A 26,112-nucleotide genomic window follows, 5' to 3' on the forward strand; every position below is an offset into this window, starting at 1 on the left:
TGTGGTGTCAAAGAAATTAGTTTTATAGACAAACGCCACAAGGTCGTTCTCAGGGTGTAAAGGAAGTCTTCCTAGTTCATGTGGTATGAGTTATTTTCTCTCGACCATGCTAGCATGACACTACAGAAAAAAAGAAAATTCTGTATGTTTCCCTGTCCTGGGAAGGGAGCTTTCATGAAGATCGTTGTTAGTGGTGCTATGCAACATGACAGATTCATGCAAGGAGTATGGAGTGAAATTAGGGTTCAAGGAGGAAGCTACTTTACAGATTTGAAGATGTTCTGAAGCCAAGTTTTCAGGTTTGGGTAAGATTTGGCTAGTAAACCTGAGAGAAGGGAAGGAAGAAAGGATATCCTTATTAACAGGAGCACGTGAGCAGCCAGAGACTCATAGGTGGGAAAGTGTAGGGTTTGTTAGGAAAAATAACCAAACAATCCGTTGGCTTGGTGTATTGTTCAAAGGCAGGCAAGTGGGGGAAAATAAGATTGTAAATTGTGCTGGTGCCAGAGTGCAGAAAGAGGCCAGATAAAATGCTAACCAAAGCAACATGGACTTTATTCAGTAGACTACAAAGAGTAGTGAAGGTACCAGGGAAGGAAGTAATGTGATCAAATCTATGTCTTGCGAAGATGGATTGGAAGGGAGCAAAAGAAGGAAGCGAAGTAAGAGGCAGCTGTGGTGGTATGTAGTCATCACTTCATCTGTGACTCCTGAGTTCCCAAGAACCTCCCCGTGGGTCTAAGAGTCATGCACTCCTAAGCTATCCATCTGCCTTATCACAGTCCTTCCCCGAATCATTTCTTTTTCTTTCTTTCTTTTTTGGTTGGACTGGGGTTTGAACTCAAGGCTTCATGCTTACAAAGCAGGTGCTCTATCACTTGAGCCACACCTCCAGTTCATTTTGCTCCAGTGTTTCTGGACATGGGGTCTCCCAAACTATTTGCCCTGGCTGGCCTGGAACCGAAATCCTCCTGATCTCAGACTCTCAAGTAGCTAGGATTACAGGTATGAACCACTGGCACCCAGCTAGCATTTCTTTAGTAGTCACTCCACTATAAACACGTCTGCATTTCAAATTTCTTGTCTTGTCTTCACTAATATTTTAAGTTTCTGTTTTGTTCTACAGTGGTGGCTTTACTAGCTAAAGCATCTACAAAAATCCACTTAAGAAATTTTACTCCATGTTTTTGGAATATTCTTCGGAAACTATTTTCCCATAGTTAAAATTAATTTCCTAAGGGAAATTAATTTATGTGTTTCTTTATAAAATTTAAGTGCATATTTTATTTAAGTATGGATATGGACAAATGATTTTTTCAAAACCCTTTGTTACCTGTTGGCACTTAGTAGAATGCTGAGGGGCAGCTGAATTGTGGAAATGAGACCAAGGTCATGACCAATTGAGGATGTAATTCAGGACTTTTAACAGCCAGATCAGTGGCTCATACCTGTAATCCCAGCTACTCAGGAGGCAGAGAGCAGGAGGATCATAGTTCCAAGCCAGCTCAGGGAAATAGTTCATTTTCAAGACCCTATCTTGAAAATACCCAACACAAAAAAAGGGCTCAATTGGCAGAGCACCTGCTAGCAAGAGTGAGGCCCTGAGTTCAAACTCCAGAATTGCCAAAACAAAGAAAAGAAAAAGAAAAAAAAACCAGAACCATAAAAACAATTTGACAATTTTTCTGGCCTTGTGAACTCTATATCATACAATGTTCGTTTTCACAAAGAACAGCCCCAATTTCATCTTGTCTTTTCTCAAACCAGGACTAATGTCTAGTTGATATTCACTATAAGCCATGCTAATTTTGAAATAATGAAATATTTTCATAATGGTTAGTCTAGAGCCCTCTAAGTGCCTGCCCCCAACAAACCTAGCTGTTCTGCCTGTCAAAGAAGACATTTCAACAGCACTCTGCAAATAAAAAGGGAGGGAGGAAGAACTTTCCACAATCCAGCAAGCAAAGGAGAAAAAACTTAGCACAGTAAGAGTCCTGAAAAACCCCGCCAGGGTCTCACATCTGACATCTGTGCTTAGTGCCCCTCTATTTATCTTGGGAAGTATCAATACTTCCACCTGACAAGAGACATGGTGCTGGCATTTCCTCACGGCCATCCTCAGATCTTGCAATGCAAAAGGAAAGAGAGGACTCTACTGCCTAGCTTCAGAGTGCACAGATAAAAATCACAGAGAAGGATTTGATTGGCTGTTTGGGACACGTGCCAAAATTTAGAGCAATCCCCATGGCCAGAAGCATGGAGTTTTACATTTGTCTTTGCCTGAATCACATACTTGTTCCTGTGGTCAGGCATTCAATACATCGTTCTTGAAGGCATCCAGCATCATCATAGTTGAGATGAGCACCTCCCAATTGAGAAAGCAGAGGCGAAGGTGGGAGTGGGGCTGCTTTGACCATTAAAGAGGGGCAAAGGGTGCCATGGTGACAGAAACAGTCGATGATCCTAACACTAGGCTTTCTCAGCAGAGTTAAGCAAGTTTTTATTATCAGATTGCAATACAGTGCTTAGGGAACATCTGCTAAGTTCACACTTGTATGTCGACTCAATCCCTGATTCACTTTGCTTATTTGTTTATTCATTTTGTTATTGTTATCATTACCATCGTTATCATGGGTGGTACTGAGGATTGAACCCAGGGCTTACACTTGCTAGGCTAACAGCCCCTGCTCTCTATTCGAACCACACCCCCAGCCCTTTCATTCCTTTCTTTTTATTTGTTTTTTGGTTTTGGTGCTACTGGCGTGTGAACTTAGGGTTTCTCACTTGTTAGATAGATTCTCTACCACTTGAACCACTCCACCAGCCCTGTTTTATGTAGGATATTTTCAAGATAGAGTTTGGCAAACTATTTCCCTTTGAACTGAAATCCTCATGCTGTCTGCCTCCTGAGTAGCTAGAATTACAGGTGTGAGCCAGCCGTGCCTGGCTTGTTTGCATGGTTTTCTGTTTGTTTGTTTTTGAGATAGGTTCTTACTAACTTTGTCCCAGATGGCCTCAAACTGTGATCTCCTGCCTCTGCATCCTGAATATCTTAGATTAGAGGGATGCACCACCAGGCCTGGCCTCCCTGATTAATTGAGTGTTGGTTTTATAGTGAAAGACTGACAACAGACATGATGGTCAGAAGTTTTTAGGACTCATGTTTCCTTCTACAATTTCTTCTATGAACTTCTCCAAACATGACTGAAAGACTTGCTATTTCCTTTTGAGGTTTAATGAGGGTCATGAAAATGTAGCGCATTGAATATGTCTTGATGGATTCTTTTTTGTATTTTCCTTAACGAGTCAGCTCACGATGCTGGTACGGAGGTCCACCTGCAGAGTAGACCACATCTGGACAGGGTGAGGTCTCCAGGGCCATCACTGCCACCATTCTTTCTTTTATTCTACCCTTTAACTTCTAATCATTCTGATTATTTAAATGCACTATCTTTTTCCTCTTCGCTTACACGGATTCATGTTAACGGTCATTTTCTTCTGTCTCGATTGTCCTGACTGAGATAGCAGCTATTTTCTAAGCCCAGCCATCTTCACAGGGTCTTCGAGGATGTGCCAGTAATTCTCATTCCATTCTCCTACCTTCTGCATTTCAGAACTAAGCACAATTCTTGGACGTAGTAGAGACTCAGTAAATATCTTTTTTTTCCCTTTGGCTCTCTTCTTGTTTTCAAGGGAACAATTAAATCTTGCCATTTTCTTCATTTATAAAACATGAAGGGAGTAAAAAATAGAATGCAGAAATAGAAACCATTACCAATACAGCACCAGCATAATTTGGAGGAAAGCTGTTTTTGTGTAAAATTGAAGCTGAGTGTGCTATGCAGCTTTGCAGAATAGAACTCCACAAATGAGCAGAAATATCCCAGTGGTGACAGGTCCGCTGTGTAGACGTTAATCATCTTTCCTGTCATTTACCACTTTCAATTTAATTAAGTAATGTACACAATTCGAATAATGAGGCTTTGACTCAGTCTTTATCTTTGCAATTTAAATAGATTTTCTTGCAACTGCCCTTAAGACCATAAGATTATTTAAAAAGCCTTGTGGATTTTTTTTTCAGCTTATTTAATAGAGGGAATACAGAGTTATAAGAGAATGTGACCAGAATGCCAAGCAGGGAAAAAAAATGTACTGAGGAGAACAAATACTCTTTGATCATGCATTCATTCAACAAACCTGTACTATGTGCTGTGTACCATAGAAGCAGGGAGATACAAGTCAAATGAGCAAGACTCCAATGAATAAAGACAGCCTGTGTTATGGCCAGAATACTCTGCAAGTATAACCTGCTCCACAACCTTCATAATAGTATTGAAGTTCAAAGGCATGAAGTGTCTTGCCCACAGTAGTTGCAAAGCTAGAACAGTCCCATTCTCTTACTCCAGTTCATCATTTATTTCTGTAGAACACATTTTATTTTTTGAGACAGGGGCTTATTATGTAGCCCAGGCTGACCTTGAACTTGCAATCCCCCTGCTTCAGCGTCCCAAGTGTTGGGATAACAGGCATATGCAGTCACACCTGACTAAAGCCTGAATATGGAGATGCATGGAGTAGACGAGCCTACTTGAGGTTCTCTCTGTAGCCAGTGCTTGTTCCCCTGCTTTTGGCTGCTTTTACTGTGTGCCTTCTCTGATCAGCTCACACCCACGTGAACTGAGGATCATAGTTCAGTGTCAAGTGCTGAAGCCCTGTGCTGTCCGACCCTCTGACCTCTTTGCTTTTCTATCTTCCCGTACCTGCTCACCCCAAAGGTTGGCCCTCTCTACAGGCATGCCTTCAAATAGTCCCCTGTGTCCAAACATGATGTCTCACCCAGCCCCTCAACCCCCCAGCCTTCTCCTACTTGTCCCAGAGATGAATTCATGTTACCTTTAACACATTCACAACTGCTGATTTCCTTGTTGGTCTCTCTTATAAGACTCTGACCTCATAAAGACAGAATTATCTTTTATCTTTTCATCTCCTGTGCCTTGAATAGTGTGTGGCATTGAGCCAATCAACAAAGATTTCCTCATCACTTCCTGGGTTGGGAACTGAGCTAGGCTCTGGTCTAATGGTGAGTCTCTTTTCTGGTGAGCTTCAAGTCAAAACGAAGACAGACAGGAGATGGGGCAGGAATAGGCTAGGAAGAGGGAACACCAAAGGAAACTGGTGAGTATCTTGTTACTGAATGTGAGAAAGACAGCCCTATCTCGATCTTCCTAAAATTCACATTCTGATAAGCAAAACAGACAAATAAAGCAAAATGAATGTGGACGTTCATTTAACTAAACAAACACTCAGAGTGTTCAGGCTCGGCTAGACAACAGAGGACTGTCCCCAGTGTGTGACTGAGCACACTGGTGGACAAGTGGGTCAGGGGAAGAGTGTTCACAAACGATGACCCACAAAAACTTCAAATCAAATGACAAGGAGGGTGTGGGTACCGTGGGTAACAGCAGGAGGTAAGAATCTAGATCCCAGAGGACTTGGTCTCCCAGACCAAGGTATCCAGACTTTACCATTTAGCTGGGTACTTTTCTCAGTTTGTGTGACAACCACTAGCGGGTCATGAAATCAATTCAGTGGATTACAACCAGCATCTTAGGAGAATAGATGAGAACAGAAGTGTCAATGCATTTTGTATTAAAAAGGTAAGTGTTGGGTAGGAGGTAGGAACCAGTTATTTCAGTTCTACCTGCACAGAGCTTTCTCCAGTACATCAATCCTGATCCAGCAGGTCTGAAAGCTATTGCTGCCAGCACCGGGGAGTGACAAGACCATCTTCTGCATTTGGGAAGATGTGTGGTTTCAGTGAGGAGAACAGATTCAGAGGACAAGGCCATTTAGGGGATAGCTTTAGGAATCAAGAAGACAGACAGTGGAGTAATCTATAATGAATAGGTATTTGGGTGGGGACAATACAGAGGGTAAATGACAGATTTGATGAATCATCCTGGTTTCCATGCCTGATGCTGTTACCCTTGTTTGGCCCTTATCAGTTCTTGTTTAAGCCATTTCTGACTCATCTGGCTACTTATGTTCTTCCTAAATCCATCCTTCATGCGACACTAAGAGACATCTGACCACCCCACTCTCCTGCTTAAAACACACCACTGGCTCCTCACTACCCCATGATTCAGGCTTTCTGTCTTTAGTTCTTACCTCTCCTTTGAAAAGAAAATACTTATTTACTTTTATTTATTTTAACCCTTCTCTTTTGGGCTTATTTCCCACACATCCCATGCAGCTTTCTGCCTCTGTATTTAGCTTCTGCCACCTCATGTACTGGAAATGCCTTTCCTACTTTTTTTCACCTGACTTCCTTTGACTTCACCTTCATGACTCAGTCTAATCATCATTTCCTCCAGAAAGTCTTCCTTGATTCCTCTCAACTGGGTCAGATACCTCCATCTTTTCTCTCATGGCACTCTCAAGGAATGGAGCCATAATTTTCATAGCAAATATTTAACACATGTCCAAGTGCCTAGCAGTGGACTTGCATTATATCCTTTAATTCTCACACGGCCCCAGGAGGCGGGTACAATTAGTTACCTCCATCTTTACAAATGCAGTAACTGGTCCCAGCTAGCCAGGCGGTTGAAGAGAGAATGTGAGGTGAAGAAATGGAGATTATTTTTTCATGAAGCTTGGCTAAGAAGGAAAAGAGTTGGGGTGGTGGGGAAAGGGGGTGTTGGAATAAGGCAGAGTTTGTGGGTGTAAAAGGGCTGTTTTTAGTTAGTTTGCTAGCTTTTAGAATATTGCAAGAACAATGTGTTTGATATGCTAAGAGACAGTAATCTAGAGAGAGAAAGAGAAGTTAAAAATGCTAGAAAAGAAATTTCTTGGAGGCAACAGGAGGGGAAGTTTCCCAAACCTGTGGATTTCTGTGGTCAGGTCAGACAGGCCCTTTCCTAGGCATTAGCCCCCAGCATCTCTATCTTCCTTCAGTCTTAATTTCTGATCCCCAAAGTAAACATCAGACTGTCCCTTAGAGGTAGTGCCTGAAATAATTTTCTCTTCCTCCTCCCCCTCTCTACTTCTTCCTTTCTCCCCCTCTCTACTTCTTCCTTTCTCCCCCATTTCTCCTCTTCCTCCTTCTCTTCCTTTTTCTCCTCCTCTTCCTCCTTCTTCTTCCTTCCTCCTCCACCCTCTTCCTTTTTCTTCTTTAAGCATTTTTTAAGTTCAGGAAAGACTAATTCAAACAAAAGGGTTAGTCCCACAATTAAAGGAATAAAAAAAACTTTTCCTGCATTTCAAAAGAAAGGTTCATGTTGGTGAAACCCTGAGTTCCATGGGTTTAACACTAGGTAGGGTGTGGAGTAATGGATGCTTTAGTGGAGAGTAGGCCAGAGGGGGCGTTGTAGTTACTGAGCTGGAAATTCACGGAAAGGACTATATTTGGGGTTTAACCCTCACACACTGCAGAGGGGAAGAGGACTGGCAGCCCTGCCAGGGGCAGAGCTGGGGGGTGCTGTTTGCTGTGAAGGGGGCAGGAGATGTGTTCCCTCTCCTTTCCTCTTCCTTATGGTCCTTCCTGCCCTGTCCCCCAAACTAGGCCTGGAAGTCTAACATGGTTAGACCTCTGGGTCTAATCATGCATGCGAGAGACTGGGAAATCCCAAGGGGATGGAAAGGTGGGGAGTCCCGGGGCCAGTTGGTTTTCTCAGGGTTCCTGCTTGGGGCAGGTGCTGCTATGTAAGGGAAGTATTTAACAGAGCATATTACCTTGATAGGGCATCTCAGTAAAGCGTGTTGACAACCATAAATAAATAAAAATAGTTAACATCCAAATAATCAGTCAGGTATTATTTTTGCTGTCTATTTTATTTGTAAGACCATACGCTAGCCCCTGGGAATTTTGTATTTCTTTAAACCCAGTGCTGCAAATTTTTTTTTAAGCCCAAGAACCTGACCTTACCATTATTATCCAGTTGGATATATGACTTTAGGAGTAATAGAAGAAAAGTCCTGTGATTTTATATAAGCAATAAACCCTGCAGATGTTCAGAGCAAAGAAAGTGCTAGTTTGGCCAAAAATAGCTAATAAAGAAATCAGGTTAATATTACTAACCTTACTTTGCAGTCATATTTCAGGAGACATAACTATGCACAGCTCCAGGCACCCACGAGAGAGGAGTTATACTCACCACAACTAGCCTGATAACAGGTACCCTTTAGGCAGGAGTAGGGGTGTGTGTGGGTATGTGGGTGTGTGTGTGTGCATTGATGGGAGTGGGAATTGAAAATTACTGTGGCATCACACAGTCATCTTTTTCTACAATAAAAAGATGCCTCCTTGGAAATTGTAGAAGTTGCATCCAAATTCAGGTTCTCTTGGCTTTTGAGGAGGAAGACAGTTCTTCCCCAGAGAAAAGAAAGGGAACAATACACCAGCAGATCCCATCATTCAAGTTCACACAGAAATGCTTAGCATGCTACCATTTTTCTGCATCGGTTGATATCATTATCAGCTAAAGCATTTTAAATTAAGAATAATTAATATCTGTTTACTATTACATAATAGGAAAAAAACCACAAGTGGAAAATCCCCCCAAGCTGGCCAGTCTCCTTAATCACATCTGGCAGTCTTCTAGTCTGAGGGATTTTTGCTTCTGGATAGCATTTATTTTTCAAATAAAGAAATTAATAAAGCCATGATAGAATGGGTTTAGCAAAAAAAAAAAAAATTTTTTTTAATTTTCTGTACACACTGTTTAAAGTACCCGTGTGGTTGGAAGAGACTTACTGTTTCACTGGGAAGTCTATAGAGATAGTTGGTCTGGTTCAGTCTGGAAGCAGGCACCCTGAACCACACGTGAGGAAATTGTTGGTTTGGTCAGCATGAGAGGATGTCTCGCTCCAGTCTAGGTTTGTTTACAATGGTCTTCACAAAGGGTTGTAGAACTCTGAATAAAATAAGGGCCCAGGTGACCTTCCAGCCAGGGCTGCCACATCCGGGCATTCATGTCCCTCACACGTGCACCTGCTGAAGCTGTGATGCCGTCGTGGCAGGGCTCTGAGCAGCTCCCAGGCCACCACAGCTGCTCTGCCAGCAGTGATTGAGCCCTAAAGGAGCACAGTGGGCGGGTGGTGGCTTGAATTCCCCTGCGGCCAGAGGGAGGGTTTCTCTGCCCAGCACCTCACCCTGGACTCCAAGGGAGTCCTCTGCATCCACTCGAGATCCAGCCACTCCCTTGGGATTTCTGAGGATCAAGTAAGCATCATAAACCCTGTTCTTAATTGGGCCTGTAAAAACTACTTGTGAAGCTCACAAAACTGGTGAAAAGTGTCAGAGAGGGGCAGCAGGGCCATGCTGAAGTCAGAAGGACTTAAGCAAAGGAGATAAAGGAAGCAATAAACGCCAGCAAGCTCTCGTGTTAGGAAACGTGTTGCTATGTCCGTTTGGACAACACCTTTCTCCTGGTGTCCTTGAGAACTGCAGAAGTTCTTGATTTCCTCTGCTATGCTCTCTGGGAACAGAGAGAAATGATCACATTTCCATGCTCTTAAGGCTGAGAATGAGTTAATTTGTCAAGGGCTTTTTTTTTTTGGAATCCTTGGCCTTTCCAATAAAGCAACACTCCCACCCACACCTTGTCTTCAGTGGAGTGTGTTAAGGCACAAAACACACACCTCTCTTAGAACACCTCTGATCTTCTGCTTCCCTAAGCTTCAGTGAAAAGTGTGTGGTGGAGTCTAATAAGCAACCCCCCAGGAATTTGGGGGTTAAGCCCTAGACACATGCTACCCATTTAGATTCACAAAAGTCATTGTTTTGTTTGCCTGGTACACCTCAGAAAAATATGGCTATTAAGTTTCCAATTTATATCTGCAGCCTGGATCTTCCCTGATATCCAGACTTACTGATGCAGCTGTTTCGCCTGGAGACTTCTCAGCCACAGGGCTGTCCTTGTCCTCAGATCTTCACTGAAAAGACTCCCTCCTGGCAAGACCTTCTTTTCTGAGACTCTTGAGAATTGAACCCTCCCACCAACAGTGATCCTCATACCCTTAGCATCTTCATTCCTGCCTGACACAGTAGTCTTTGCTTACTTATTTTATTAGGTAAACAATATATCCTCTTAATAAATAAGTGTATGCCCTAGCCATACCTCATAGGGTAAGGTTTTGGAAGCTTAAGGGTGGTTCACACTCACGGTATCAAGAATCTTCATCTGTCACGCCATGCAACTTACAAATATATTTGAATATAAATCTATTCCAATCCTGTTCATAGTAATCCCAAAATTAAATCTACCTGGCAAAAGAGATACTGAAAGAAAGCTAGAGTAAAAAGATTATTTTTGAATTTAAGTTTGGAAACAAAGCAGGAACGATTACCAACTTCAATCTCAAAACTCTCGGAATAAGAATAATAAAAAATATTTTCCATCTCGAATGAAACTGAATACTTTCTACATTGATCAGAAACATATTTGGGGGTCTAGGGCTGTCGCTGGAAGAGCATTTGCATAGCATTGGCACTGCCCCTCTCCAACCCCCAACAGTCGCCCAAAAAGCCTTTGTGACTAATATCAGGAAGAGGTAAAGTTCTACCATACTCTCAAATTTTGAGAGTTTCATTTGGACTCTCATTAATGAATCATAATTTGTGTGTGTGTGTGTGTGTGTGTGTGTGCGCGTATGTTGGTAGGGATCAAACCCAGGGTCTCACATGTGCTAGGCAAATGCTTTGCCACGCACCTATCCTCCCAACCCCTCAAACACTTTTTTTTTTTTTTTTGAGGCAGGGCCTCCTCTACGGCCCAGGATAGCCTTGAACTTACTATGTAGCTCAGAATGGCTTCATACTCTCAATCCTCCTGCCTCTCCCTCGTCCGTACTGGGTTACAGGCAGCTACCACCACATCCAACAAATGAACACTTTTGAATGCACCTAGTAATATACTTAGGGACCCTTCTAGTGCAAGAAATATTGATGGAAACTTCCACACTTTAACAATCGGATAATAAACTCAGATTTTAAACAGCTATACAAGAGTACATATGAACAAAGCAAATAAAGAAATTAAAAGACACTTGTGTAACCAAAGAAAGAAACACAATTTTAATTACCTAAGATTCTTATAAACTTTAAATAAAATGATTCTTTAAAAATTAAAAGACAATTAAAAAATTAAAGGGCAGGATGCTGCAAAAGAGGAAAAATAGTACTGGAGGAGTGGCTCAAGCAGTAGAGCACCTGCTTAGCAAGTGTGAGGCCCTGAGTTCAAACCCCAGTGCCGCCAAAAATAAAAAAAAAATAAGGAAAAATAAAACACTTGTTATCTTAACAGTGATGACAACAGTATCTCTTTTGCCTATAACTTGTTTTGTCTATAGCTACTGTATATATTTTTACATTTGTAATTATAGCAATTAAACAATTCCATATTTAGCTTTTTTAATATAATTATGCTGTAAACATTTTCCATATTGTTAGCCTTCATAGTATTTATTTTTAGTGGTGGTATTGTATTCCATTAAGTAAAATAACAAAGAGTTTAAACTTTCTTTTGCTGTTGCAATTTTAGTTTATTCTCAGCATTGTTTTATAAAAATTAATTATAGCATTGCTAACTAAAATTCAATACTTCATTATGTCACTCCACAGGAGTCTTAAAAAGCGTGGAGTGACATATTAAATCCAAATAATCTTCAAGTATTTGATGACCACAAGTCTTACAATATTCCAACGCTTGTCAGAAGCTGAATGCTTGCAAATTCTGGATTCAGGATGCCTCAGTGTTGCCTCTGCTCTACACCAGCAGGTTACCCTGAGAAACTTGCATCATCTCACTTTACCTCTGTTTTCTCATCTGTGAAATGGGATTAATAATAATACCTAGCTTATAAAACTATTCTGAGGATTAAACAAAATGATACATGTCAGGCACTTAAAAGTGCTTTTCTTACTTAAGGTGCTATAACTCGTCTCTTTTAATATTTGAATAGCTGTATTCTTTTCTGTACCTTTCAGGAATTCAGGACATGCAAGAAAGTCAGGCAGTAAGTTTTAGAACTTTAAGAACAAATGAGATAACTTCTCAGCAAGAAACAACTTCTTTTATAAAACAGTTTTTGCATAGTGAAATATGTATTACCTGGCTTAGAAACAATTAGGTCCTAAAGTATGGTGCTAGTATTTTCCCTAGGAAGTAAAACTAGCAATCTGCCTTAGAAGTACGAATTACAGTACTGGACTGTAGGAGTGGCTCAAGTGCTAGAGCACCTGCCTAGAAAGCATATGGTGCTGAGTTCAAACCGCAGTACTACAAAAAGTAAAAGAACGAACTGTCATTCTATCTGAATAATCCTAACAATAACAGCAGAAGTAAAATAGTCACCATCTATTGAACAACTATGGGCCCAAGCACCTGGACATTTAAAAACATTGTAGGTCCAGGTATGGTAGTTCGTGCCTGTAATCCCAGCACTCAGGAGGTGGAGAAAGATCGAGCGTTTGAGGCCAGTTGCCTACATAGCAAGACCCTGGCTCAATAAATATAAATAAATAAAAATAAAAACAAAAGCACTGTAGGGCTGGAAATCTAGCTCAGTGCTAGAGTGTTTGTCTAGTATGTCCAAGGTCCTGGATTCAATCCCCCGCACTGCAGGAAAATAATAAAATAAAATAAAAACATTGTAAAATTTTACAACCCGGGAGAAAATATCACCCCAATCTCATAAATGTGGAGACAGACTCAGTGAGAGGAAATGAACAGCCAAAGCACACACGGTCCTGGAAAGGGACCCGTGAGCAGGGACCCATTTGGGCTGTGTAAAGGCTGGAAGACAGATTGGTTGTGAGGCTGGACTTTCATGAGTATCCATCTTACCAAATTTCCCACCTGAGCTGCGTTAAACTTCAGAGGTGGCGAACACATCTGCTTTCTCTTTTCTTCTGCACTCTGTAGGTCCGAAGATGGATCAAGAGCCCAATGGTGAGTGCGGACAAGCATCAGAGTCCCAGCCTGCAGTACCCCGGGCCCTCAGGGGTGCTCCTCCCTCCTGGGGAGCCAGACTTTGAGCCTGCCTTGTGCCAGTCCTGCCTGGGGGCCCATGCTTTCCAAAGCCGAATGCTGCCTCCTGAAGAGTCCTGCTCATGGGAGCTCCGGTCTGGGTGTGAAGTAAGTTCTGTGCTATGGGTCCAGCCTGGGAGGACGCAAGTCTTTTTCTTGTATTCACACCAGAGTATGCCCAACAATGGGGTTTTGGTGGTGGTGGTGGTGGTGTTTTGTTTTTTGGTGGGACTGGAGTTTGAACTCAGGACCTACATCTTGAGCCACTCCACCAGCCCTTTTTTTGTGATGGGTTTTTTGAGGTAAAGTCACATCAAACTATTTGCTTGGGCTGGCGTCGAACCACGATACTCCTGATCTCTACCTCTTGATTACAAGCATGAGCCCTCGGCGCCTGCCTCCAGCAATTATTTTTAAATGCACATTCGTGAGCCTTCCGAGAAGGATGTAAGATTGTGGCCTTGGTGGGATCATTTTGCTAATTTTCTAGAAACAGACTTTATACTTTAGAGGAGTTTAGGTCCACGGCAGTGTTGAGCAAAGATACAGATTGCCCACAGGCCCTGTGTTCCCACACACGCACAGCCTCCTCTTCCCTTATCAGGAACCCCAGCAGAGCAGTGTTTTTATTACACTGATGAATCTACGTGAACACGTGGTTATCCATCATTGCTCAAACCCATTGTTCATATTAGGGTTCACTTTGGGTTTTTTTGCGCTGCTGAGGATTCGACCCAGGGCCTTGCACATGTTAGGCAAGCCCTCTACCACTTGAGCTACACTCTCTCCCCACCCCTTTTATCTTCAAACAGGGTCTCACCACTACCTTTGCCTGGCTAGCCTCAAACTGAATCCTCCTGCCTCTTTCTCCAGAGTAGCTGGAACTACAGGTTTGAACCACAATGCCTGGTTTCCTAGGGTTCACTTTTGGTGTCATGCATTTTATGGGTTTTGACAAATGTACAATGACATGTACACCAATGGAGGATTATACAGAGCAGTCTCACTGTCCTAAAAATCCTCTGTCCTCCACTTATCCATCTCCCCTTCACCCCAACTCCAGCAACCAGCTATCTTTCTACTGTCATCATAGATTTGCTTTTTACCCACCGCTACATATTAGGAATCACACAGTACATTGTATTAATTTTTTCCAACTCTCATACAACAGTGTCTTGGGTTGTCACCTAAAGATTCCTCCTGAGTTGTTTAGTCATGCAGAAAATCAATTCTTGGGTGATGCAAAACCAGGGGCCAGGGGCATGACTCAAGTGATAGAGTACCTGCCTAGCAAGCATCAGGTCCTAAATTCAAGCCCCAGTACTGCCAAAAATAACAAAAAACAGATTATGATACTCACTTAGAAGTTTGTAGCCACCAATGCAACATTTACTTCAATAGGATTTGACTCATTTCACAGAGCACCACATCAACTTTTTGTTATTTTTCCAAAGATACTTATTTTTCTCTGCTATTCCAAGAGTGTTTGGGGGTTTTGTTTCTTTGTTTGTTTTCTTACTTTTGTTAATCTAAGAAACACCATGTAGCTTGACTCATCTAGCAGGTTCTAAGATTTCAAAAACCTAATGCTATATTTAAAAATTACAACTTAGGCCCAAATTTATTTTTTAAACCATTAGATAACATTTTATGTTATAGTGACATTAAAATACAGTATCTAGAAGATGCAGTATATACACAGAATACAATTAATTGTAGGTGACCTTCTAATATATCATTTCAATCAGTGCATCATGAGATGACAATGTTAGTAACCACCACCACCCATCTCTAAAAACAAGATAAGCATTTGCCAGAGATTAAGGGATCATTTTAGCTGTTAAAAGAAAAAAATCATTTAATGTTTTTTAATCCCTTTCCTCATGAAAAGTAATACTCATCTGTCTATTTTCTAGGGTTATTGCGAGATTAGAAGTGTTAGCATGTGAAATGCTTTATAATCTGTAATGCTCCATGTGAATACACACTGTTACTTACTGTTTGCTGATTTACACATTGGCTAGCCTGTGAATCAGACTGGCTCAAACTCCAGGTTGGTCACAAAAGGCAATAAATAGATCCTAAATGCAAAGGTTGGCAAAGTTTTTCCTTACTTTGCAGGTCATTACAGTCTCTGTCATGCCTATTCAGCTCAGCTCTTGTAAAGAAAGCAACCATAGATGATAAGTAAATGAATGAGCTTGCCTGTGTTCACACCAAAATTTATTTATGAAACTAGTAGCTAGTCCACTGTTCATAGTTTTCAGGCTCTTAGAATCTATGTTTGTCAATTCATTAGAGTCTAAAGAATGATTCATGACTTAGAGGCAGAGAGTGCGCTCCATGTATGCTATACAGAGCACAGTTTAGAATATATATTTACCTGAGAGCCTGCCATGTGCCCAATTGAGAGGAGCTGGGCCAGGTTAATGAACAAATGGACTTCCACACAAGAGGAAGCAGCAGACAAAGAGCTGGAAGGAATATAAAGCAATATTGTGTCTCCATCCTTCTAGTTTATTTGGGATAACAGGTAGATCATCGTCTAATTTACAATGGATTACCTGAGTCTCAGATTTGGCTGACTTTTTCTTAAGGTCACTACCAATCAGAAAGACATCCACATTTTAAAAACTAAACCATAAGCTTATATTTTTTGTTCCTCTAGGGATGAATTGATGAAATAGTTTATTGAAAAAGGCAACAGTCCTTTTAAAAAATGGAGATGTGTGGCAAGAAGATGGCGAGGCTGGGAGGGTTTGGAGATGGTGATAGAGAAGGTATTGCTAGTAGGAAAGACACCACATTGCTCTCCTGACATCTCTTGATTTGGACTATTTTAGCAAATCATCAATTCATCCTTCCTGCTCAGTGCTCCCTCCCATAACAATGGAAGGAATCCATGTTTGCCACTGAGTTTCTTTCCAGGAGTTTTAGTCATTTGCAGATGAAATAGGACTTAAAAAAGAATCTTTTTTATTATTATTATTATTTTATTATTCATATGTGCATACAAGGCTTGGGTCATTTCTCCCCCCCTGCCCCCAAAAAGAATCTTTTGTGAATGTAAGTGTATGTGTGACTACACAGACACCTATATTCTGTTACTAGCTCTTCTCCAAGCCAAAGGATCAACTTAGGAAAAGCACAAAACCTCGAAAGCATCACACAATGGGCTTAAGGAAGCCCTTTTGAGTCTGAGAGCCTCTGGCTGGAATTTTGATGACCTACAAATAAAAATAAACTCCCTTTGATGTGTAAAGAAAAACATAGAAAATGAGGTGGAAATGTTTTAAATAAAACAAGAAAGCAAAACACTTTCAAGTCTTTTATGAATAATTTTGGGGTTTTTTTTCCCCTCTGACTCTAAAAATTGTATATTCTAAATGCTACTTTTAATGGCTGAAAATTGCCAAGAGTTATATTGTACTTAGTTTGTGCCAGGCCTTGCTACTAGTCTAGTCAGTAGCTTAAAACATACTTTTCCCATGGAAGAGACTAGAATATTTGTATTGCCAGTAAATCACCCAGAGAGTAACAATATTTCGATGTCACTAGTAGTGCTATCTGAAAGAGACTGTTTACAATTTAAACAGAATGTTCTGGGAATGATATGGGAAAGAAGATAACATACAGCTGTGAAAGCTGGTACTAAATAATGCATGCTAGTGAAACACAAGTTGCAGCATCAACCTGCAGTCAACTTGTAGACCACAAAGAAATGGAACCCAAAGAGATTTTTTCAATGAGTGTGTTGACTAAACATAGCCACAAACTTTAGTTGACACCACATCTCTCACGGCTCCTTCAAAATGCAGGTCAGCCATGCTGGAAGGGAAGGAAAGAATGTTTTAAAATGAAGGTGGGAAGGAAATCTGATGTTACAGAGAGTGTAGGACTGGCTCAAAATGGCCACCTGAACATAAAACGACATCTCTCCTTCCTGCCTTAAAGGATGAAAAACAAACATTTCAGTTTTTAATAGTGGTAGAAAACATTTTTTTTGCCATTTTATGGAAAAGAGGGCATTTAACATATATGAAAAATAGAAGGCTAACCATGATTGGTGGTCATGTCTGTAATCCTAGCTACTCAGGTGGCAGAGATCAGGAGGATGACAGTTGGAGGCCAGCTCAGGCAAATAGTTTTTGAGACCCTATCTTGAAAATACCCAACACAAAAAAGGCTGATGGAGTAACTCAAGTGGTAGAGTGCCTGCCCAGCAAGTGTGAGACCCTGAGTTCAAATCCCAGTACCACAAAAAAAAAAAAAAGGAAGAAGAAGGCAGGTAGGAAGGCACCATCCAAAATGATCACAACAAAGACTGCCACAAAACCTAGAGACACTGCAAGCTCTGTATTCAAAAGTACTCAGGAAGCAAGAAAACAAAGATGTTCCAGGCAAAGAATAACACAGGGAAAGGAGTTTTAGCAATATAACTATCAGACAAAATACAATATAAAGCAAAAAAAAAAAAAAAAAACCAGAAGAACCCCCCCCAAAAGAACATTTCACATTGGTGAAAGATATTTGCCAAGAAGATAAACTATTCACAAACCACTATGCACTTAAGATAACATGGAAATATTTAAAGCAACAACTAATAGAAATACAAAAATAATTAGCAGGGGTGGGAATGGCTCAAATGGCAGAGTACCTGCCAATCAAGTGTGAGGCCCTGCACTCAAATCCCAGTTACCGCCCCCTCGGAAAAATTGGCAAATTCATATTACTCATGAGTTCATTCTCCTAGGAGAGTTTTGATCATATTTCTCCCAGAAATTGCTAGTTCACGAAAATGGAGGTAGAGCACCTACTTGCCTAGCATGTGTGAGGCCTTGGGTTTCATCCCCAACATTGAAAAAAACATGTCCAAAGGGTATTGAGAATATTAATTAAAAAATTAACCAAATCTGATTTTTGTGGAGATTTGCATCTAATCAACAAAGAATGCACATTATTTTAAGTGTAAATGGGACAGTTACAAAAACAGACCAAAAAGTACATCATAAAGTGTATCTCATCAAATTCCAAAAAGAAAAAATCATCCAAGCCACACCAGCTGATCAAAATTTGACAAAATTAGACACTAAGAACAATATGGGAACCACCACCACCTCCAGCCAATACGGCCACCTGGAATTCACAATCGCCTTTCCCATGAGTGCTGAGTTTACATAGGAAATAAAGGAAAGGAAAAACTATTTTAAGTGCTTAAATACTCCCCAGGGAAATGCAAATTGAAGTGATGAAATCCCCCATTTTTCTTTAATCCATCATATTGTCAAAGGTTGAATGATAATATTATGTTGGTTAAAGTATGGGGGAAAAAAAACCCACTGTTAATGGAAGAGGTTTTTGGCAATATTCCTCTATTAAAAATTCTAAGAGCTCCTGCCTTTTGATTTGGCAAGTCCATGTCTCCATATCTTCCTTAGATAAATATGTGCTTATGTGATAATGTGGATAGGAACAACAAAATCTACTATAATATTAGAAATAATGGAAAAATGGAAATCTCAGTGAATGACAAAATTGTAAACTCATAGGGAATTTATTATGGCATATCCCTATTACAGAGTGCTGTGTAACAATTTTGAAAAATAAGCTGGGAGGCTGAGATAAAGAATTGAGAGCTCCAGACCAGTTTGGGCTACATAGTGAATTCAAGGCCTGCGTGTACTATGCAGTAAGATCCTGTCTCAATAAAACCCAAAAATTAAAAAAAAACAAAAAACACCAAAGCTGTATATGTGTTGAAATATTCCAAGGTATATTATACTAGAAAAACAAGTTGAAGATGAATACGTATATAACAGTATCACATGTATTTTTTTTAAAACTTACATTTTTCTTCATGTCCATGTATGCATGTATCTATGAGAGAGAGAGAGAGCACTTAAATGCTAATGAAAAGATCTACACATATATATTTCACATTGAAATGGTGCTAATGACCTTCCAGGGATTAGAACTGACAAGTTGTGAGGTAGGGAGATGAGCCCAGAAGGACTTTAGCTTTATCTATATTGCTTGAATTTTTCAAGACCATAGTAATTTATTACTTGTGGATTTGGGGTAAACACCATATCTACCAGGAGACCCACTTGTAGAAAGGAAACTGTTGCAACACCATCAAATTAGGCACCATCACAAAGATGGGTTCATTCCACAAGATCCTTCCATCACTACAAAGGCTCTGGAGGAAAATGGAAAACCCCATGCTTAACACTGCTTCCATAGCACCTTGATTTTAGTCAGTCTGTCAATGAACTTGTTCAGGCCCTGTGTGGTATTTATTTGGTGCCCATTTATTCACTAAGCTCCTTGCAGTCGTGAAATCTAAGGTGGGTTCCATCTTCTCCCAAGGCCTTGCATACATGCCATAAAGTTAGGCTGCTGTTTTTCTTTTTGCCCTTATGAGCTGAAATTGAAATTTTATGCATGCAAATGTTTTAACATGAAAAGGAGAGGCTAAGACAGAAAACTGCAGCTTGTGCTGCCTGTAAATCATGCTGATTCCAGAGGCTGCTTGCCAAGAGCTCACGGCTGATTCTCATTAAGCTTGTCCTCTCACAGGAGAAGGATTTGGCCCAGTGAGGGTTTCCTTAGACTCCTCTGTCTGTCTTTCAATTGAAGGCAGCTTGGAAGATGCTGACTCAGCAACCAAATGCAGCAGCCGGGGCATTGTATGGTGTGTTTAAGGCGATGGAAAGTCAGAGTTCTCTGGAAGGAGCCATCCAACTTGGAGCAGTTAGGAACCACATTACCACAAACAGAAGAACTAACACTGAGTGTTTGACGTGATTAAGTAAGTGCAAGGTCCCTGCCTCTTCTCAACAGTTCACCGAAGACAGTACTAGAAGGCACTTTTAATTAAGCAGCTGTCCCCCACTTCTGCGCAGGCGTCTGAACCCCATCCCTTGTTCAGCATTTCAGATGCCTCATCTCCAGGTCACCAGAGCTCATTAAGGTGGCTGGTGCCCTTTAGATTTCTTCTCCAAATTATGGAGCTATTCCTTTGAAGCCCAGGGAGCTTGGAAGGAAATTGGTCAGCTGAGGAACAGTTTCCATCCTGACTTACTTTCAGATTGTCTTGGGATTTTCTGATCTGTCTTTAAAAGATGCTAGAAGAAATAGACTTAAGTCAGCCAGATGGCTTTCAGAGATTTCTGGTTTCTTTTAATTTGCATCATAATTTTTATGAAGGTTTATAGGGATTAAAATAACAGAGCTTCAAACTGCCCTCCTCCCCCAGTTTTCTGCTCTTGTCGTGACATATTATGGTCTCCAGGGAAAAGGGCTCCAACCTTGTCACCCACAATTGTCCTTGTCCTTCACCCACTTTCCACCATGTTACCTTGAGAAAGCCCTCATTGCAGAAAAGGAAAGATTAAAAGGGAGGACAAGAGAATGTCTTTTTCTTTTGCTCTATCTGGCATGTGACCAAGTGGATGACATTCTATCCAGACCCAGAAAATAAGAGTTTTTACACGCAGCTCAGCCATAGACCAGTCACATGACTTTACATCTGTTACCTGAAATATTGAGGCTCACCTGAAAGTCAAGACTAAGATAGCACTGCTCACTTCACTTGGCTGTGAGTTGATGGGAACCGGATCAGGAGCGTATGTGGGAGGTCTTAAAAAAACCCAAAAAACAACAAAGGCAGGATTTGAAATATCATTCATTAGAAAATTCACCTAAGGGTGATATAAGCTAAATCGACTTTAAAACAAATAATTCTCCTGAAGCAAAAACATTTTCAAGCTTTCCTAATTAAAAATAAAATAATAAAGAATACTCCTGAAAATGATGTCTTGAAAAATAATAAAAATTACTCAACTTGTGCTTTAAGGGTAGTAAAAATCTTTATTGTTGCCAATATTTATCTGAATATTATTATTGTAAACACAATTGGAAAAACTAATTTTATCTCCAAAGACTTGGAATTATTTTCTCTAGAAAGGCAGTATTTAAAATATGCTTATTCCAGTCCTGGTCTAGAAAATAGAGGAAAGTCTACTGATTTTTCTTTGAGGCTTTCGGTATTTTCTCCTTTGGACTACAGGAATTTGAAATGTCCTAAGTAACCTTCAATTCCAGCAATTCCATTTGGATAAGAGCCAGAAAAAGATAACCTTGTTATCCTACAGCTCCTGCTATGAGCTGTGGCTGAGCTGAAATTTCCATTTTCAGATTGCATATCTTTTTAATATAAATCCACCTGATTTGCATTATAAAAGTCCTCTTGACTTTTTCCCATGAATTTTAAAAATTATTTAAGAGTGCCGGGCACCTATGGTTCATGCTGTAATCGTAGCTAGTCAGGAGGCAGAGATAGGGAGGATTGCGGCTTGAAGCCAGCCTGGGCAAATAGTTTGAGAGACCTTATCTTGAAAAAGCTTTTCACAAGAATAGGGCTGGTGAAGTGGCTCAAGGTGAAGGCCCTGAGTTCGAGCCCCAGTAATGCAAAAAAAAAGTAAGGATTCTTTATAGCTGCATTATCAAGACCTTTTAAAAAAAATCTCATTTTCTTGGTACATCAACTGTTCCTATTTGTGTGTGTGTGTGTGTGTGTGTCCTCTGTCTTTCCTCACACATTTGGCTTTTTCTTTTTCTTTTTTTCATGATTGCTATCATTGTATGTATACCATGGTAAATTTACCCTGTTTTTGCACTCAACATTAGACACATCTGTATGTTGTAACGCATATTCAGTGATTATTATCTGACTAATGCTGCATGAAATTGCTGTTATTTAACCATCAAGCTACCATTACCCCTTTCATTAATTTTTTTTTCCATTTTGGATAAAGGTGAAAATTATGGGTTTATTTTCCTCAGTTTGAATAACCTTTGGGTAAATCAAACTTTTGTATAAATTCCTAGGTATGGAGTGGCTTGAAGATAATAATGGTGGTATCAAAATACTTTCCAGGCCAATTTAGAAAGAGGTGAATCAATAAAAATGTTACTAGGCTGGCAGAGTGGCTCAAGCGGTAGAGTGCCTGCCTAGCAAGCATGAGGTTCTGAGTTCAAATCCTAGTGCTGCCCCCCCAAAAAATTAGGTCAAGAAAAATGGTGTCAGTATTATAAGAACAAATCTGTTCCACAAACACTTTATCCCTTAGAAGGTAGTGACGTGTGTTCATTATTGTTAATTTAGTTAAATAATGCATCATTGATTTGACATTCCTTTCGTTGGTTATCAAAAATGTTGAAATTTTTCATTTATTGTTTATAATTCTTCATAGAAATTGTTTCTGTCTTTGCTTCTTTATGTGTTAGAATTTTGCATTCATTTTCAACAATTTAAAATGAGTTTCTTCTACATCAATTTAAAAATCTCTTTCAGTCCCATCTATGGCAAATTTTGTCTTATTCCAAGTCTGGGTTATTAAATTAACAAAAATGAACTGTGTCTGCTTTGTTTGTTTTTGTTTTGTTTTGGTGGGACTGGGGTTTGAACTCTCGGCTTTGGACTTGCAAAGCAGGCATTCTACCACTTGAGACACACCTCCATTCCTGTTTGTTTTTTGTTTTGTTTTTACTATTAGAGAAGAAATATCTGTGTTAGTTGAAAGCTAAATTAAGCACTCCTTCTCTCAAAAAGATTGAGCAAGCCTTTCTTCCAAACTGAAAAGTTGCCTGTGAAAGAATTTAAGTCTAACTGGCTTTCTGTCTGTCCCATGGGCACATTTTTGACAGGCTACATGGCCTGATAACCAGGATGTTGGATCCTCCTTTTCCAGGAGTATTCCAAGTTTCCAATCCTCCTGCCATTAGAGACAAAGTTACTTCCATGAGCTTCAGTGTTCCCTTCTCTTCCAAAGATGAGGGCTAGGGATCCAGGGCTCTCTTAGGTTCAGGATGGGGAGGAGACAGCAGGAACTCTGGGTCATCTCTCCAGGCACCAACTAAACCATTGCTTTACCAACAAGCAGCTGCAATTAGAGATGTGATTTAAATGATGAAAAATAATTTTATGGTCAGGACTTTGGGTTAAAACAAGTTTAGGCTTGTACCCATAGCTCCCTTCATTTTCATTGTATAAACTCTCCTACGAGTTGTAACTCCCACCGCCATGTCAGTTTCCAGTGAGGAATATGAAGCTGGATAAGGACCTCTATCTAGGCTACTTAGGAAATAAAATATTCTGGGAAAACTATTCCCAGTCCTCTTCTGGAAACTTCTAGCCAGCAGTTACTCTTGAGGTTGAGCGTATTTTGTTGGCTTTTGTTGTATGTAACCCAATCTTTCCTGCTTCTAATTAAATTCATTATTTTAATGTAGTCCTTCCCAGAAACCACATGGCTATTTTCCACTAAAATAATATTCCTTCTTAGTAATTTTGAGCCTTTTAAAAATTTTAAAAGAAGACATTTTGCAAACTACTAAAAAATCCACAAGCAAGAGCAGAATTTAAGGGGTAAAACTAAATTTAAATATATACCAATTGATTTTATTTTTTGCTACTAAATTTCTTTTCTTTTTTCTTTTTCTTTTTCTTTTTTTATGGTACCAGTGCTTGAACTCAGTGTCTACACCTTCCACCAGCCCTTTTTGTGTTAGGTATTTTTGAGATAGGGTCTCTCGAGCTATTCGTTCAGGCTGGCTGCCAACTGCTATCTTCCTGATCTCTGCCTCCTGAGTATCTAGGATTACAGGTGTGAACCACCTGCACCCGGCCTGCTACTGTATTTCTTTTCTCTCAAAGTTTATATTCTTTCTTAAACTGTTTACTGAATGTTATTTGTCAGTAACATTTCTATAGTATAAACTATTCTATAGAGAACAAGTTAAACAAAAACATGAAGAGTTTGGGGAAAGAAAGATGCAATAATAATTTCTTAAAATAATAAAACTTAATTCTAAAATGTACCTTTGGGGAACTAAAAAGATTCTTCCTTTAAATCTTCTAAAGAAAAAGGAAATAAAAATTTTTGCTATCACTTTGATACTTCTTATTCACATAAATTGCTTCTCATTCATTCTGCTTCCACAGAGAGCCTTGAATAAACACCTACCTAAATGTGCTGAGATACACATTTGCCCATGGTGTTCAAGATAAATAAATCATTCCATTTTTAACTGTCGATAATCTTATATCCCCTTGTCTTTGTGAACAGGTAAATAAATTGAACTATTTCCAGGCAAGTTTCTAGCAAAACTCAATTTGTATGATATTGTCTCTTGGAATAATCAACCAACAGAAATACACTGATATGATACAAGCGGAGTCAGCTCTATTCCACAAGATGATCAAATTTCCTTGTTAACCTTGAGTAGCAGTCATTTAGTGTAAGAACATATTAAGACTCTCTGAAGTCCAGCCAAATTCCGCAGCCTGCTATCTATAATTTCAGTTTACTTTTCCAATGTCCATCAGCCTAGAGAGCTGTAAATACACAAGTCTAGTCTCCATAAATGTTTGCCTTTTACTCCCATTAGGTATTTCCTGTTGTTTTCCTTATGGGTTGATTTTTAAATGACTGTTTTCGGAGATGCACCTAGATTTCTGTTTGAGGAAAAATGCAAGAACTCATCATCTCAGGCTGGGTTAGATAAGCAGCAGATAGGAGGCTTCCTAGTTAAGTCATGTAGCGAGCAGAGGTTACAGATCTTTGCAGATTAGAAAATGCTAAAGTTATTAGTGTAGGAGTATCAGGGAGAAGAGAAATTGATGACAGATACAATTCTCTTCTTGGCCTAGAATTATATGAATCAGCAGCCTGGAGTTATTTTTAAAACAAGAAAATCTGATACCAGCATGAAGCTGGATCTTTGAGGTAGTGACCATCTATGAGACATGCTAAAGGGATACTAGTATGCTAAGTCCTCTTGGAACAGCCTTACTTTTCCCTCACATGGGGTTGGTTTTATTGTGGCTTGGCAGTAATTACCTTATACAGTGCTTCCTAGAGAGGGTAGGAAGAAATATTGACAAGTTACCGTATGGTCATCTACACTATCATAAATGCTAAAACCAGGGAAGGGGTAGGCTGCACAGAGGAGAGTTCCATAGCCTACTATTTGGAGCCTAGAGAAGTCTTCCCAGCAGAAGAGAAATCTAAGCTAAGAAGTGAAGGATAGTTAAGGAAGGGCAGGGAAGAGAGGTAGGACAAACAACCAAAGACCTAAAGGCCTGAAGAGACGCCGGAAATTTAGAGCAAGTAAAATGTAGCTCAACTGGAAATCAGTTCAGATCACTAAGAGTTTTACAAGGCATTTAAAATAGATCCTCAGGAAACGAGGATCTATTTAATGTTTCAATTACATAAGTGGTATGAGCAGAAATGAAAAATAGATGAGAGATATTTGAATTCCAGAAATTTCTTCCATTGGAGATTTGCGGTTAGGGATTAAGATTTATGGCCTTGAATTTCTTATGGATAAACATGCTTAAGATTTAATACAGTAAGTTTGATTCTTGTTTGTAAAGAGAGACAAGGATTCCAGACTTGGGAAATGATACTATTAACTACAGAGCTCTCAGCTCGAAAATGGGAAAAATGTAAAGATGAGTGTGAAATCATGAACAAACTTCGTCTACCAAGCTTGTCACTCCTGAGTGACTAAACAGAAAAGGTAAGGGTCGAAAAGTTTCAAAGATGGTAGCAGGTGAAGGGAACAAGGGATGAAAAGAAAGAGCGAGGAAATCCTTTGGATGTGAGTCAGTTGGATATAGGCTGTGTACTATTTTACGTTCAACTCTAGAAATCTTCATCTCTTAGAGAGGCAGAACCCACTTGGATCAGAGTTGGGAGCTCTCTCTGTTGAGATTAGTTATATACAAGTAATCAAAAAGCTGTAAAAAAAAAAAAAGACAGCAGACAGCAAGGTTTCCAAGTGGGTTCTGCCTGTGTCTTCCTATGAGATGATGTTGTAGACCTTTATCGATATTGAATGTGTTTCAAGCTACATTTGCCAGCATTAAAGACTGAATTTGTATGGATCTGTTCCTTCTCTCTTGTCTAATCTCCCTGGAGACTATAGGAGAATCTCAATAGCTTGGGAGGGTTAATCTTGCTGACCTTCCTGGATTTTGAACAAGGGGCCATTACCATTTAGCACAGTGCTC

The 26,112-nt window shown here is 40.0% G+C and overlaps 1 protein-coding gene and 1 long non-coding RNA gene across 3 annotated transcripts in view; one reads left to right on the top strand and one right to left on the bottom strand.

Moving 5' to 3' along the window:
• Sgk1 (serum/glucocorticoid regulated kinase 1) overlaps positions 1 to 26,112 on the top strand; it is a 111,872-nt gene that overhangs the window by 29,816 nt on the left and 55,944 nt on the right. The window contains exon 2 of the mRNA XM_020181838.2: positions 12,924 to 13,136. Within this exon, the coding sequence (XP_020037427.1) occupies positions 12,924 to 13,136 (213 nt within the window). The remainder of the gene's footprint in view (positions 1 to 12,923; positions 13,137 to 26,112) is intronic.
• The window catches only part of LOC141423336 (uncharacterized), a 64,776-nt gene that overhangs the window by 8,843 nt on the left and 29,821 nt on the right, over positions 1 to 26,112 (bottom strand). Inside the window, exons 2-4 of one of the 2 annotated variants that reach the window (XR_012448117.1) lie at positions 20,586 to 20,669; positions 18,876 to 18,905; positions 13,132 to 16,856 (exon numbers count right to left, since the gene is read on the bottom strand). This is a non-coding gene — a long non-coding RNA (uncharacterized lncRNA). Of the gene's footprint in view, positions 1 to 13,131; positions 16,857 to 18,875; positions 18,906 to 20,585; positions 20,670 to 26,112 lie in introns of those variants that run through there. The other variant, XR_012448118.1, reaches the window with a different exon arrangement.

The sequence above is a fragment of the Castor canadensis genome, chromosome 1 (assembly GCF_047511655.1).
Source record: "Castor canadensis chromosome 1, mCasCan1.hap1v2, whole genome shotgun sequence".
Classification (NCBI taxonomy): Eukaryota; Metazoa; Chordata; class Mammalia; order Rodentia; family Castoridae; genus Castor; species Castor canadensis.